The sequence below is a fragment of the Varanus komodoensis genome, unplaced genomic scaffold (genome assembly GCF_004798865.1).
Source record: "Varanus komodoensis strain SLA01 unplaced genomic scaffold, ASM479886v1 scaffold126, whole genome shotgun sequence".
In the NCBI taxonomy this organism is placed as follows: domain Eukaryota; kingdom Metazoa; phylum Chordata; class Lepidosauria; order Squamata; family Varanidae; genus Varanus; species Varanus komodoensis.
In genome coordinates this window covers 430,921-442,955 of record NW_025335363.1, presented here as the reverse complement: position 1 = coordinate 442,955, position 12,035 = coordinate 430,921, and the positions used below count along the sequence as shown (strand labels likewise).

The following is a 12,035-nucleotide window of genomic DNA, read 5'->3' as shown; positions in this document are numbered from 1 at the left end:
CGGTAGTTCTAGGACAGTTAAGCAAGGAAGGGGTTAAAGAGAGGGAAGCGTGCGAGCCCCTCCCCATCACGTGGAGAGGGAGTTTGGCGCGGACGGGGTGGGGGAATTCTCTCTTGCCAAAGGGGGTCTGCACGTTCAGTGAAGCTTTGGCTGGGTCAACACTTTCGGTTCTAGTGCCGACCGCCACAAAGGAAAAGGAGAGCAGGGTACCGCAGAGTGGGAGAGGGACGTGAGGGTGAGAGTGGCCCCGTTTTCCCCCCTTGCATTCATAGAGATAGGAAAAAACCTTAAAATCCTTTTTTGTTTCTATGTTTGACTTATTATCTTTCTCCTCACAGGTTGACTGCTGAATGATAACCCGAAGTGGTGGTTGCAGGTAGCGCTTCTCTTTTTCGCTCTCTAGACCCTCCCCCTTTTTTCCGATTAGCAAGATTCCCTCCCCTGCTCCAAGTGGCCGTTTCTCCCCTTTCCAATGATTATTGTTATTAATATTATGATAATGAAGAGCATCGCGGGCTGATGGGCGCAAGATACCTGGAGTAGCAAATTTGGGAGGGGCGGAACCCGCAGCACAGCCGGGACACGCAGTGGGAGACCTGCAGAGGTGGGGCCCCCAAGCCAGGCTTCCCCTCCCTGGTGCCGTCCTGATGTCTAGAACTACTACTCCCATAAGCCCCAGCTAGCATGCGCGATGCAGGGATGGTGGGAGTTGGCGTCAAAAAAGTTTTGATGCCACCGGGTTGGGGAAGGCTGCCCTAAGCATGAGCAACCCTGCGCCCTCTTCCGCCCCTGGCAGACGAGGTGGGTCGTAAGGCGTTGGCTGTGCAATGTACAGCGCCTCGCACATGGCACTCAGCAAATGGGGGTTAACTATGTTAATCCACTTTGAGCCGATCCCCTGAAAGGACTGGCACTTAAGTCTCATCCTTGCAGTGGGTTGACTCACTGTATGGCTATCCTTGGATGCAAACCAGCGTTGCCTAGCAATTCTAGAGGACCGGGATCCCCCGCACGTGCTGCATTCACAGGTGCAGCTTCTCTTCTCTCCTGCATAGGGAGAGATACCTGGGATCACTCGAAAGCCAGGGATACCTGCCTTTCGAGTGCTTTTTCTGTGGTCCCAACAAAATTTGCTCCTTTCTCTTCCAAATCGCTGACAACGTCATGGATGTCATTAGAGGCATGACGGGATAGAGCCTCTGATCCGTGTTCACACAGAGTTAGGCATTATGGTCGGTCTAGATTGCTTACAATGGGATACATGGACTTGATCTTTCCCTTCACAGGTCAGGCAGTGGCATTCTGTTTCTGCCAGGGGATCAGAGCTTTTTCTCTCTCCCTGTTGCTCCAGGAGGCGATGCCTGTTGTGATCGGCTTTGAGGGCAGTGCCAACAAAATTGGAGTGGGGATTGTGCGGGATGGAGAGGTGTTGAGCAACCCCCGGCGGACATATGTCACCCCTCCAGGGCAGGGTAAGTATCCTATGCATCAAATGCGCCTTGCTGAAAAAAAAGAAACATTCCATGTTCAGTCCAAATTGCATGCAAAGAGAAGCAGGACTGTAAATGGAACATCTCTGCATGGTTTCATTTGCATAATTTAGTCTGGTTTGGCTAGTTATGGGATGGTCTGCTTGCTTTGCAGAAAGTCAAACCCAGCCTCCAACCCCTTAGATTTCATTTTGCTTCCAGGATTTCAGTAGGTGGTCCCCATTTTCATGTACCACTTCCAACCATAAGGCCTAGAAACATTGCACTTTTTTGCAGAAATCTCTGATTTGCAAGAAGCTGAATTTTGTGCTTATTCACACCTTTGTGCTCAGTATAAACAGCCAGTCCAAGCATATCCCTCCCCTCCTTCCAGTTTCTCCACATTTTTGCCTACAGCATGTCTTCCATGTCATTAGAGGTCTACATTACAGCTTACGATTCAACTGTATGAACATTCTCCATGTTTTTTCTTCTGTTGCCATTTGTGTGTGTGAGAGAGAAAAAGGGACATATAGAGAAGAGAAGGCATGCTCCTACTTAAAAGCATTACTTTTCTCCATTACTTTTGTCCTGTTTTAGGTTTCCTACCGGGGGACACAGCACGTCACCACCGCTCTTGTATCCTTGCTGTCCTGCAGGAGGCGCTACGTGAGGCTGGACTGAAACCACAGGACATTGATGCTGTGGCATTCACTAAAGGTGGGTCCCTTGGGTGCCCCCTTACATCAGATGATGGGAAGTGTTTTGAAAGCACAATTTTCTTCTTCAAGGAGATGTTTTGGCTGGTGACCCGTGCAGTTCTTTAAGGGCAAGAAAACTTTACATATTCAGCTGTAAACCCTCACAAAACCAAGATACCAATACAAAATAAAACAGCATCAATAACAGCTATGAGAAAATCAGCTGGGCACAAACTTTCAAAATATACCCAACTGGTCATTAAAATAATGTTTTGCACAGGCTGGAAAGGGGTTTTTGCTGCTGCAAGGCCAAATAAAGTCATCTTTTCAGCTCAGTTTAATTTAGATGCATAGTTGTTAAGAAGGAGCTTGATAGAAGGTTAAAACGGAGACATGTTTCTCCATCTCTAAGACATTTTAGAACTTGGGGTCATCCTATAACAGTAATTGTCAGCAGATACTGGACAAATGAAAGAGTATACCTTTCAGCTCATGCACGATGGGTGGAGTTTGCTATAATTAGCATAGAAGTAGCTTTAAAAGGGGATGAGGCATATTTATAGAGAGTAATTTGTCAATGGCTGATTGCTACAATAACCAGGAACAGCGCCTCCAGCTTGAAGGAGAGTAGCTGATACGGAGTGACCATTGCCTTCCCATTTTGCTGTCTTCGAATGTCTATCATGCCAAAGCCGGCGCATCCCTGTTTTCTCTGCAGCAGAGAAATTAGAGCCACTGCACAGAAATTTCAGGGAAACTGAGTTTGGTTAGACATCAGGAGGAACTTCTAGATGGGAAGAGATGATCCTCAATGGAAAAAATGCCATCGAAGCTGGAGGTCTTCCTTCAGGCCCCTTGGAGGCCCACTCTGGTCTCTCAGGTTTTCTGTAAATTACCGTGTTCCCTTCTGATTTCCCCCAACTGCCAAATGTTTGATAGTTCCCAGTTTTGCGTGTTTTTTCCCTCCTCTTTGCCAAAGGCCGAAATGCCACTCCAGAGGCAATAAGAGCTTAACAATAAAATATTTTGGTATTTTGGCTCTTCCCCCTTTTTAACTCCACTGGCTATGGAAAGGCAGCCCTCCCAGAGCATCCCTGAAACTTCATTTGGTTTCAAAAGGTTGGACTGGAGGAACCCCAAGATACCTTCCAGTTCTGTGCCTGGTGAACTTTGCATCAGCTGACCCGCGTTGTAAACAGACTTCAGGATGAGGAAGAGCTTTGATCCGAGAGGGCTGCATTCTCCAAGCCGTAATGCCTTGTTCTCCTGCTTTAAGCTTCTTTCCCTCCTCATCAGGTCCAGGCATGGGTGCCCCACTGGTGACGGTGGCGGTCGTGGCCCGAACGGTGGCCCAGTTGTGGGGGAAACCTCTCCTGGGGGTGAATCACTGTGTGGGGCACATTGAGATGGGGCGGCTAGTGACCGGTGCCCAGAACCCGACAGTGCTGTACGTCAGCGGCGGAAACACTCAGGTGAGAGCAGAGCCTTGTTCCGTGCTGCAGCCTTCCCTCTGCGGAGAGTCTCTTGTGCTTGCCACTGTTCCTGGAAACCAGCATATTTTAAGGGATCTCATTCTGTGGTTTTTGCAGCTGAGCCCCCTTTAAATCTTTTTATGGCATAGGAGCTTCCTGGCCATTTCACATTATTTTATTTAAATCTTTTTTAGACCACCCCTTACTGAAGTCTCAGGACAGTTTAACAGTAAGACAAAAAATAAAATGAAACGCAGCATCCCAATGCATCTCCATGATCCCAGTGGAGTCTCGTTATGTTTCAGATGTTGCAGCAGAACAATAATTTTTGTGTATTTATTTAAAAGATGAGCCAAGGTTGGGCAAAGTCAGCACATGGCTTCTTTCTCTGTTTGGCTGTAATAATCCAGGATTAAATGGGCCCATGGTATGAAATATAAGAAACATGAGTGTTTTTATGCTGTCTTCTGCTACCAGCAAATGCCTAATAAATAGATACTTGGTATGCCTTTCTTGAAGCTTATGCGTTACTGTGTTTAACAATAGCTGGATTTGTGTATATGTATATATGTTTGTAGGTACGCATTTCATATGCACCTTTTGTAAGCAATTCCTTTCAATGTATGCAATAAAATTGCATTATTTTCTTATGGCTTTGTTTTGTTTTGATGAACTTCCTAATAAAAGTGAATTGGAAAAGAACTCGTATCTTCTCTCCCACCAGGTCATTGCATACTCTGAACGCCGATACCGAATATTTGGGGAAACCATTGACATTGCTGTGGGGAACTGCCTGGATCGCTTTGCCCGAGTGCTGAAGGTAAGCAGCTGAGAAGGGATTGGCAAAAATACCAAAAAATATCTAGGAGGAATTCTAAAGAAGCAGAGAACCTCTCCCTCCAGCCAATGAAAACTGAGTGGAATATTGGGAAGAGCAGGGGGAACTTTGGGCTGGGGAGGAGAACGGAATGGAACAGAACAGAATGTTCTGGAACTGGGCGTTGCTGGCTGGAAGCATGAATTGGATTGCTCAGTAGAACAACGTCTTATTTCTGGTCCCACTCGTTCCTCTCTAAAGTCAAGTCCTTTCTTGTGCTTTTGTCCAGTGCAGTTGTGCTCTGTTTCTGCATACAGTAAAAGAAAATCTGGAGTGATTACTGTGTGCGTAACCGATGCCATCTGCAAATTTAGCTTCCTCGTTGCACGTGGCGTCTGCCACAACTGGCTGCCAACTTCGGTTAGTAGCTTTTGTGCCTGTGCCTTTCACAGCAGCTCTTTGTCCAGACAAAAGTGGAGATGATGTGCATTGTTCTGAAACATTCCCTGCACATTCTCCTTCGCCTGGAAATCTGTCCATCCCAGGCTCTTGCTAAAGCCACAAGTGCAGGCCAGACTCTTTTTTCCAGTCTTGCTGGCAACTCTGCATCTTTAACACTGCAGAAAATGAGGTAGAGGAGACACAGAGAGGGAAAGGCCCACTCTGCTTTTCCTGTTTTCATTTCTCCCTGGTAGGTCACTCTGCTTGACAGGTGACCTAGCTGTGCGATTTCAGGCTCCTCCATCTCTCTCTCTTTTTTTTCCAGTCTGTTTCAATAGGGAGGGTCTCACTGAGTGGGTCTGTCCCCATGGGGGGGCGTCACAGGTAGTCTGGCTCTGGAACCGATTCCGAATGGTTGCTTTTGCGATGAGTGGGAGGGTGATGGGAGTCCCTTGGCTTTCTGACAGCTCTCTTGCATCTCTTGGCCCAGATCTCAAACGATCCCAGCCCAGGTTACAACATCGAACAGATGGCCAAGAAGTGAGTAATTTTGCAAAAGTTGTGCGTAGTTTGCATCAGCTATTTTACTCTCAGTGGGTTGTGGGATGCACACACATGGCCCTTGAGAGGCAAAAAGCGATATGTTTTTAAAAAGCTTAAAGCAAAATGAAACCGATATGAAACAACACTGAAAACTGGAATGACGGAAGAGCCTGGGAGAATAAAATGGCCCAGATGGACCACAGCATAGGCACCAGGCAAGCCACCCTGGGGAGGGCTTGTCACACAACGACGGTGCCACCACTGGAAAGGCCCTCTCTTATTCAGCCGCCCACCTGACCTCAGTGGGTGGGGGTACCCAGAAAAGGATGTCTGCAGATGGTCTTCAGGTATGGGAGGTAGCCCAGCCCCAGTGGTTGAGGGGTTTAGAGCTTCATACCATCTCACCTGCTCTGTTTTTGACCAGCCGACCCTTTTCAACAGCAGCCCCACATAAAGGCAGCGAAAATCTGAACGCGCGATTGCCAGAGTGTGCATCCGTGTAGCTCGTCTAATCTCCAGGAAGGGTCATGCGGCACACGGAGCTCCAAGGGCAACCAGACTCTGCGGTGCACCTGGCGTGGGAGAAAAGGGCCCAACGCAGTGTCCTTCCTTTGCAGGGGTCAAAAGCTGGTTGAGCTTCCGTATACAGTGAAAGGCATGGACGTGTCCTTTTCTGGGATCTTATCCCATATAGAGGTATGGTCCTGTCCAGTTTTCTTCTGTGCCGTGTGAGGTGGGCACTTGGTTTCTCTCTTGTTTTCCCTCTCGCCAACACAATTTGCCCTGAGCTGCTACAACACAACAGGTAGAAGTTCAACAGGGGGATCTCTCCCCTGCATTGAACTCAGGTAGGAAGTTTCCCTGGTTGAAATGTTGCCTGCTAGAAATGCAACTGGGAAGGTGCTCCGGCGCTTGCCTGTGGGCTTCCAAGAGGGGTCTGATGGGCCAGTGTAGACTAGATAGGCAGAACTGGAGGTGGGCAGGTCTAATGTCAGAAGGGCAGTGTAGCCACTCTGGGTTTTAGTCCGAGCTCAAAAAGAGCAATCCGTAGTTTTGAGGCCGAAATCTTTAGCACTATGGACAGCTCCTTGAACATCCAGCCTGCCACCTGGCATGGACCACTGCCCCACTAATGCGGGGGGTTCTGGCCTCCACCACTTTGGTCTGACCCAGCCAGGCCCTTCTTTGGTGCGAAGAGCTACATGATGTCCAGGGAAGCAAAATGAGTTTGCAGAATTTCACCACCTCCTCTCCCGCTGGTGCAGGAAGTGGCACACCGAATGCTGGCTGCCAAGGAGTGCACCCCGGAAGACCTCTGCTTCTCCCTCCAGGTGAGGAACCCGCTGGACCAGCCTCTGCGATGGGGCCGGGCTGCCGGCTCTTGGGCAAGAGGTGGGCCAGCCTCTCCTGCGTCATCCGTTCAGTGGCTGTTCTGCCTGGCCTCATGAGGGGCAACAGGCGACATTGTGACCGAGAGCCAGTGTGGCACAGTGGTTAAGAACACAGGTCTGGGATGCAGTAGATCCGAGTTCGAGTCCCCGCTTGGCCATGTAGCTCACTGGGTGATCTGGGGCCAGCCACTGGCTCCCAGCCAGCCTACCTCACCGGGTTGTTGTTATATAAGGAAAAAAGCTGGGATGTAAGTGCAGTGCAGTAATCACAATACCAGTTTCCTTGGCTACTCTAGACCCCAGGGTGCTGAATTCAGGTTCTCAGGTGTGCAGATCCAACCTGGCCCATCCGGAGCCGCATCCCAGCGCCCGGGCTTGCTGCAGAGAAGCCTGCCCCTTCCCCTCCGCGTCTGATCTTTTGGTGGCTTTCTGGCACGTGTGCACTTCGCGCCCTTTCTGTGGTTTCTCCCAGGGTTTCATCACTGGCAGGGAGTGTTCCAGGCTCAAATAAAATGGTGACCGGGGCATTCTGGCCACCTCCGTCTTGCCTCCAGCCCTCCCCAACCGATGGATGTGGCCCTCGAGAACTTTTCAGAATGCAGCCCAGCCCTCTTGCTGAAAGAGGCTTAACAGCCCCCGGAAATGGCTGATGGGCTGTTGTGAGGTTGTCTAGCAAGGGCGAATGGTCTCTTTCCCCATTTGGCCTTCACCTGGACAAGGAGGGAGGGTGGGTGTGACAACAGGCTCTTAGGATGGTGTGTCCCCCCCTCCACATTCTGACATGGATTGGTCGCTTCAAAACTGGGGGCCACTGGGAAAATCCAAAGGGATTCCACACAGGGCCTGACGTTGATTTTGTTTTTGATCTTTCCTCCAGGAGACCGTGTTCGCGATGCTGGTGGAGATCACCGAGCGGGCCATGGCGCACACCGGCTCCCATGAGGCACTGATCGTGGGTGGCGTTGGCTGTAAGTGCACGAGGTGGGAAGGACTGACGTTTCTGCCCGTGCTGTTCTTCCACAAGCAGGTTTTCGAACTATTTGATCCACACGGTGCTGCGACCCCCACCGCTGCCTATTCTTTGCTCACAGAAGACACCCAGAACCAAAGACCACTTTCAACTTCCCCTAAATGATGCCTCCGTCATCCCCCTTCCGCTCTTCCCTATTCGCAGTCCTACCTTCTCATCTCCATTCTGTCAGTTTCCAAACCATCCAGAGTATTTTTTGTCAATTCTGAATACCCCCCTTTTTAATTCAGAGATTTTCCTCTGTGTCTCTCAACCTGCTTTTTCAGACAGAATATTTGGAGGTGTGATTTTAAAGGAAGGAGGGTGGACTTGCTGGGAAGAACTTGTGGGTGGGGGAATTACAATCTTCCCCCAAACCATAAATTGCCAACCACCCTGCTTCCCACCCAAAAAGTGACAATCTTTCCCGGTTGGGGATGAACCAATGGCTGATGCCAACATACAAAGGCGTCTTTGCTTTTCGGCAATGTTCTTTGTCAACTTTTGCTGAATGCTGTTTGAATGAGATAGTCTCTTAGCATGTATTCACCACGTAGTGTTTCTCCAGGTAATGAACGTCTGCAGAAAATGATGGAGATCATGTGCAAAGAGAGAGGAGCAAAGCTTTTTGCCACAGATGAGAGGTAAGATTTTCTCTGCCCATTTCGCCTTCCTCCGAAGACCCTCTCAGACTGGGACTTCTGTCCCTTCCCATTCACCTTCCCACACATGCAATATAGCTTTGATTGAGAGAGCTGTGTTAATAACTGGCACAGTTGTCTTGTGGCATCTCAAAACCTGGCATTTTTTGGGGCAGTATCTTTCATGAATTTGGACACTCATTTGCAGGTGCATGAAGTGTAGACTTAACTTTGATTCTATTTATCTGGGCCTTGATTGAGATAAGGGTTTCCTCTCCCACTAGAAGTGCTGAGGTAGCATAATGAGCTAGGAAGATGTTACTGCAAATCCATTTATTAGATTTCTATCCCACCATTTGCTTTTTTTAAAGAACTCAAAGCGGCTCATATAATTCTCCTGCTGCTCTCCATTATATCCCCACACTAACCCTACGGGATAGGTTGCAATGAGAGTCTGGCTGAGCAGGGACTAGAACCCAAATTGCCTGAGCTCCAGCCCCGTGCTCTTAACCACTATACCACACCACCTCTCAAGATCAAAGCTCTTTGAACATGTTATTTCAGTGTGAAGCAGCATCACAGGCTGTACATTCTGGATTTTATGGCTTTTTGGCCTGGCTGTTTACTGCCTAAGGAGAGCAGAACTCAGTGCTACAGGGAGAGTCTGTGCGAGTCTCCCCACTGCTCTGCTAGCTGTTCTTCCTCACGACCTCTTTTGCACCCAAAAGGTTCTGTATCGACAATGGGGCCATGATCGCGCAAGCTGGCTGGGAAATGTTCCGATCAGGGCAAGTCACTGCGCTTGAGGACTCGTGGATCACGCAGAGGTGATTCTTTTGTGTTTTCTGGACAAAGGAGAGATGGTCACCGATCGGAAGCAAGGGCTGAGGGTGCAGGGAGCTTGTACCTGGGTGTGCAAGACAGGAGAAGGCTGCTGCAGAGGGGTTGGTGTTTGATGTGTGTTTGAGTCACACCTTCCATTTTGCAATGCCACATAATTTTCTGTTGTGGGCTATAAATCTATTAAGGCTACCTCCCTGTTGAAATCTTAATGAGGACTTGTAGCTCAAATGTGCTCGTGAGTAAAAACCAGTTTTGGAAGGGAAAAGCATGCTTTCTCTGCTTCCAGTGGATGCATGGATCGTGCAAAGCAGCATCTCGGGAGAGGCATGATTGCACCTGCGTGTAATCAGTGGAATGGCTGGCGTCAGCTAGCTTATTGTAAGCGAGTCAGTTTGCCCAAACAAGGCAGACTAACCAGGATTGGAAAGCTTCACACAATGGCCAAGTCCAGGATCCTGGTTTGTTGCTCCCAAACAAGAGGGGTTTTGTAAGCTAACACTCGCATGGCTTCTGCATCTTGGCTTGTTTGGGAGCAACAAGAGAAAAACCGGGGTTCAAACATCACTCCAAGCATGCGCATTTCTGGTATGCTCTCCCTGCTTCCACGAAGTGGAAGAGGAACCAACAGCCTATTTATGTTGAATATTTAAATAAATTGGGCTGAGACAGCAAATTACTGCAGGTGCCAATACAGTTGTAAGAGAAAGGGGGAGAAATGTCTTTTAAGGTAGTGCTTGCCATGTTGGAGGTTTTAAAAAGCATGATTTCTAGTAACAATATTATTTCAGGGGAATCTGTTGCTTGATACAAGGCACCTTCTTATAGCAGGTGGATCTAACCCAGACTTCCCTTATCTGGTATGTTCTGGATGGGCTGACCGACAGCTCTGGGGGTGCAGTCCAAGGGAGGCCCAGGCCCAAATGGCCAGCCAGAGAGTGTCTGGCAGCAAGAGCCTTAGGACAGACTTACAGGATTACCGTATTTTTCTGTGTATAACGATGATACTTTTTTCTTTAAAATACTTTCCTAAAAAGGGAGGGGCGTCTTATACACGGGACGGGGCGGGGGCAGAGGAGAACCAGTTGTGAAACTGCCAATACCTTATCTCTGCAAACTAGACTCACCAGCTAAACTTCCAATTGCGGAGACAAGCCAGCAGGTTTCCTCCAGTCATGAGCCTTATGTAACTGACTTCAGCTGATGCTGCAGAGAGCGTGTAGCTTGGGGGTCCTCAAACTTTTTCAACAGGGGGCTAGTTGAAAGGGTTCGGGTTAGGATCACAGGCGCGCCAGGGGGAGACTGGTGCGATCGTGGGTGCGCTCAGGAGACGGGGGAGATTGGCGCGATCACAGGTGCACTCGGGTTTCTATTTATGTCTTCTATTTAATGTTAAAAATATTCATTTCTGAATTTTGGGTAAGAAAAGTGGGGGGCATCCTATACATGGAGGTGTCTTATAGATGGAAAAGTACGGTAAGTTCCTGGTGTTCTGAAGCTGCAGTGATTTCAGTTGGCTGTAAATGCAAAACCGCACATACCAAGTGTTTTTTCTAATCAGGGTTGCCAAACATTTTAACAGCTGAGCAACGTCGAAACTGTTGCAAAGCATCTAAACCCCACCAGTGCCATGCTTTACAACTTGAATGATACATACCTAAAATCTACCACCTCCCTTAAGACCATCCAGCCCAGAGTCTAAAAATTGCCTAGCTGTCGAATTCCCAGCATCCTCTGCCAATATGGCCAATCCTAGCATGTTAACTCAGGCTAAGTTCCATTGCATTAATGTGAAGGTTCTTCTCAGGTGTTCTGGGAAGGATCACACCATCGCTGGGTGCTTTCCCCCCTGCAGGTATCGTACAGATGAAGTGGAGGTGACGTGGCGTGACTAATCCCTTTCCTTGGAGGCAGCCAGTGGCGATGCGGAAGCACTTCCAAGGTTTCTGGAATGCCAGTGGGTGTTTGATGGCAAATTTATTGAGCTGGAATAAAAGGCACTGCTTTTTTAGAGGGCTGCAGTGTTTGGGTGCTAACCTAAAGCCGCTAGGCTGGAATCAACTTTTTCTTGCTTGTGGAAGGCAGATGTGTGACTTGCAGGGGGGAGGCAAATGCGGGAAGGCCTGGCGGGGGGAGACACACCAAATTTAAGTATGGAGGTAAAGAGGGAATGGGCTCTTTGTGAGGCATCGGCAAATTTCCTGGATTCCCATTTTTTTCTTCTCTTAAATGGGAGCAAGTCACAGCCCTTTCGGTTGACTTGAACGTTCTTGCCAAACTCAGCTTTCTCTCCACTTTGCTATACAAGTCTCCCAGCTGCAATTTCTGCATTGTATTCTTGACCTTTACACTAAAACTGTACTAAACACATGATGGGAATAAGAGAACTGCGGGAAATTATTAGTGCCACTACATTGAATTTATATCCCACCTTTTTTTCCCTGTGAGGAGCCCGAGGTGGCTACATAGCTCCATTTCATCCTCATAACAATGACCTTGTGAGGTAGGCTCAGCTGGGCCAAAGTCAGCCAGTGTGAACTTCATAGCTGAGTGGGGACTAGGACCCTGATCCCCAGCCCAATGCTGTACCCACCACACCACACAGTCCATCTCAGTTACAGTGCAGGAGGTTCAGCAGCTTTAACACAAATGTCACGAGCACTGATATTAAACAACATTATTAAAATTTTAATATTTACAGATAGGCTCAA

General features: G+C 48.6%; 1 protein-coding gene across 4 annotated transcripts; it reads left to right on the top strand.

Annotated features, from left to right (window-relative positions):
* Positions 1–94: 94 nt before the first annotated feature.
* LOC123019494 (O-sialoglycoprotein endopeptidase) lies at positions 95–11,335 on the top strand. 4 transcript variants are annotated; one of them, XM_044422407.1, is made up of 13 exons: positions 99–235; positions 339–376; positions 1,352–1,472; positions 2,070–2,189; positions 3,467–3,642; positions 4,367–4,462; positions 5,391–5,440; positions 6,061–6,139; positions 6,709–6,774; positions 7,712–7,802; positions 8,412–8,487; positions 9,213–9,311; positions 11,180–11,335. In XM_044422407.1, the coding sequence occupies exons 3-13, from the start codon at positions 1,358–1,360 to the stop codon at positions 11,217–11,219; spliced, it is 1,008 nt and encodes a 335-aa protein (XP_044278342.1). In that variant the 5' UTR covers positions 99–235; positions 339–376; positions 1,352–1,357; the 3' UTR covers positions 11,220–11,335. The 4 variants fall into 4 exon arrangements, with proteins under 4 accessions (XP_044278345.1, XP_044278342.1, XP_044278344.1 ...); XM_044422409.1 differs by having other exon boundaries at positions 100–206; XM_044422408.1 differs by lacking the exons at positions 99–235; positions 339–376 and adding an exon at positions 428–604.
* Positions 11,336–12,035: the final 700 nt, after the last annotated feature.

Excerpts from the sequence above, each read along its gene's own strand:
- LOC123019494 (XM_044422407.1), top strand. The coding sequence starts at position 1,358 with ATGCCTGTTGTGATCGGCTTTGAGGGCAGTGCCAACAAAATTGGAGTG. Across the intron at positions 6,140-6,708 it reads GGATCTTATCCCATATAGAG|GAAGTGGCACACCGAATGCT; the intron begins GTATGGTCCTGT and ends CCGCTGGTGCAG. Across the intron at positions 6,775-7,711 it reads ACCTCTGCTTCTCCCTCCAG|GAGACCGTGTTCGCGATGCT; the intron begins GTGAGGAACCCG and ends TCTTTCCTCCAG.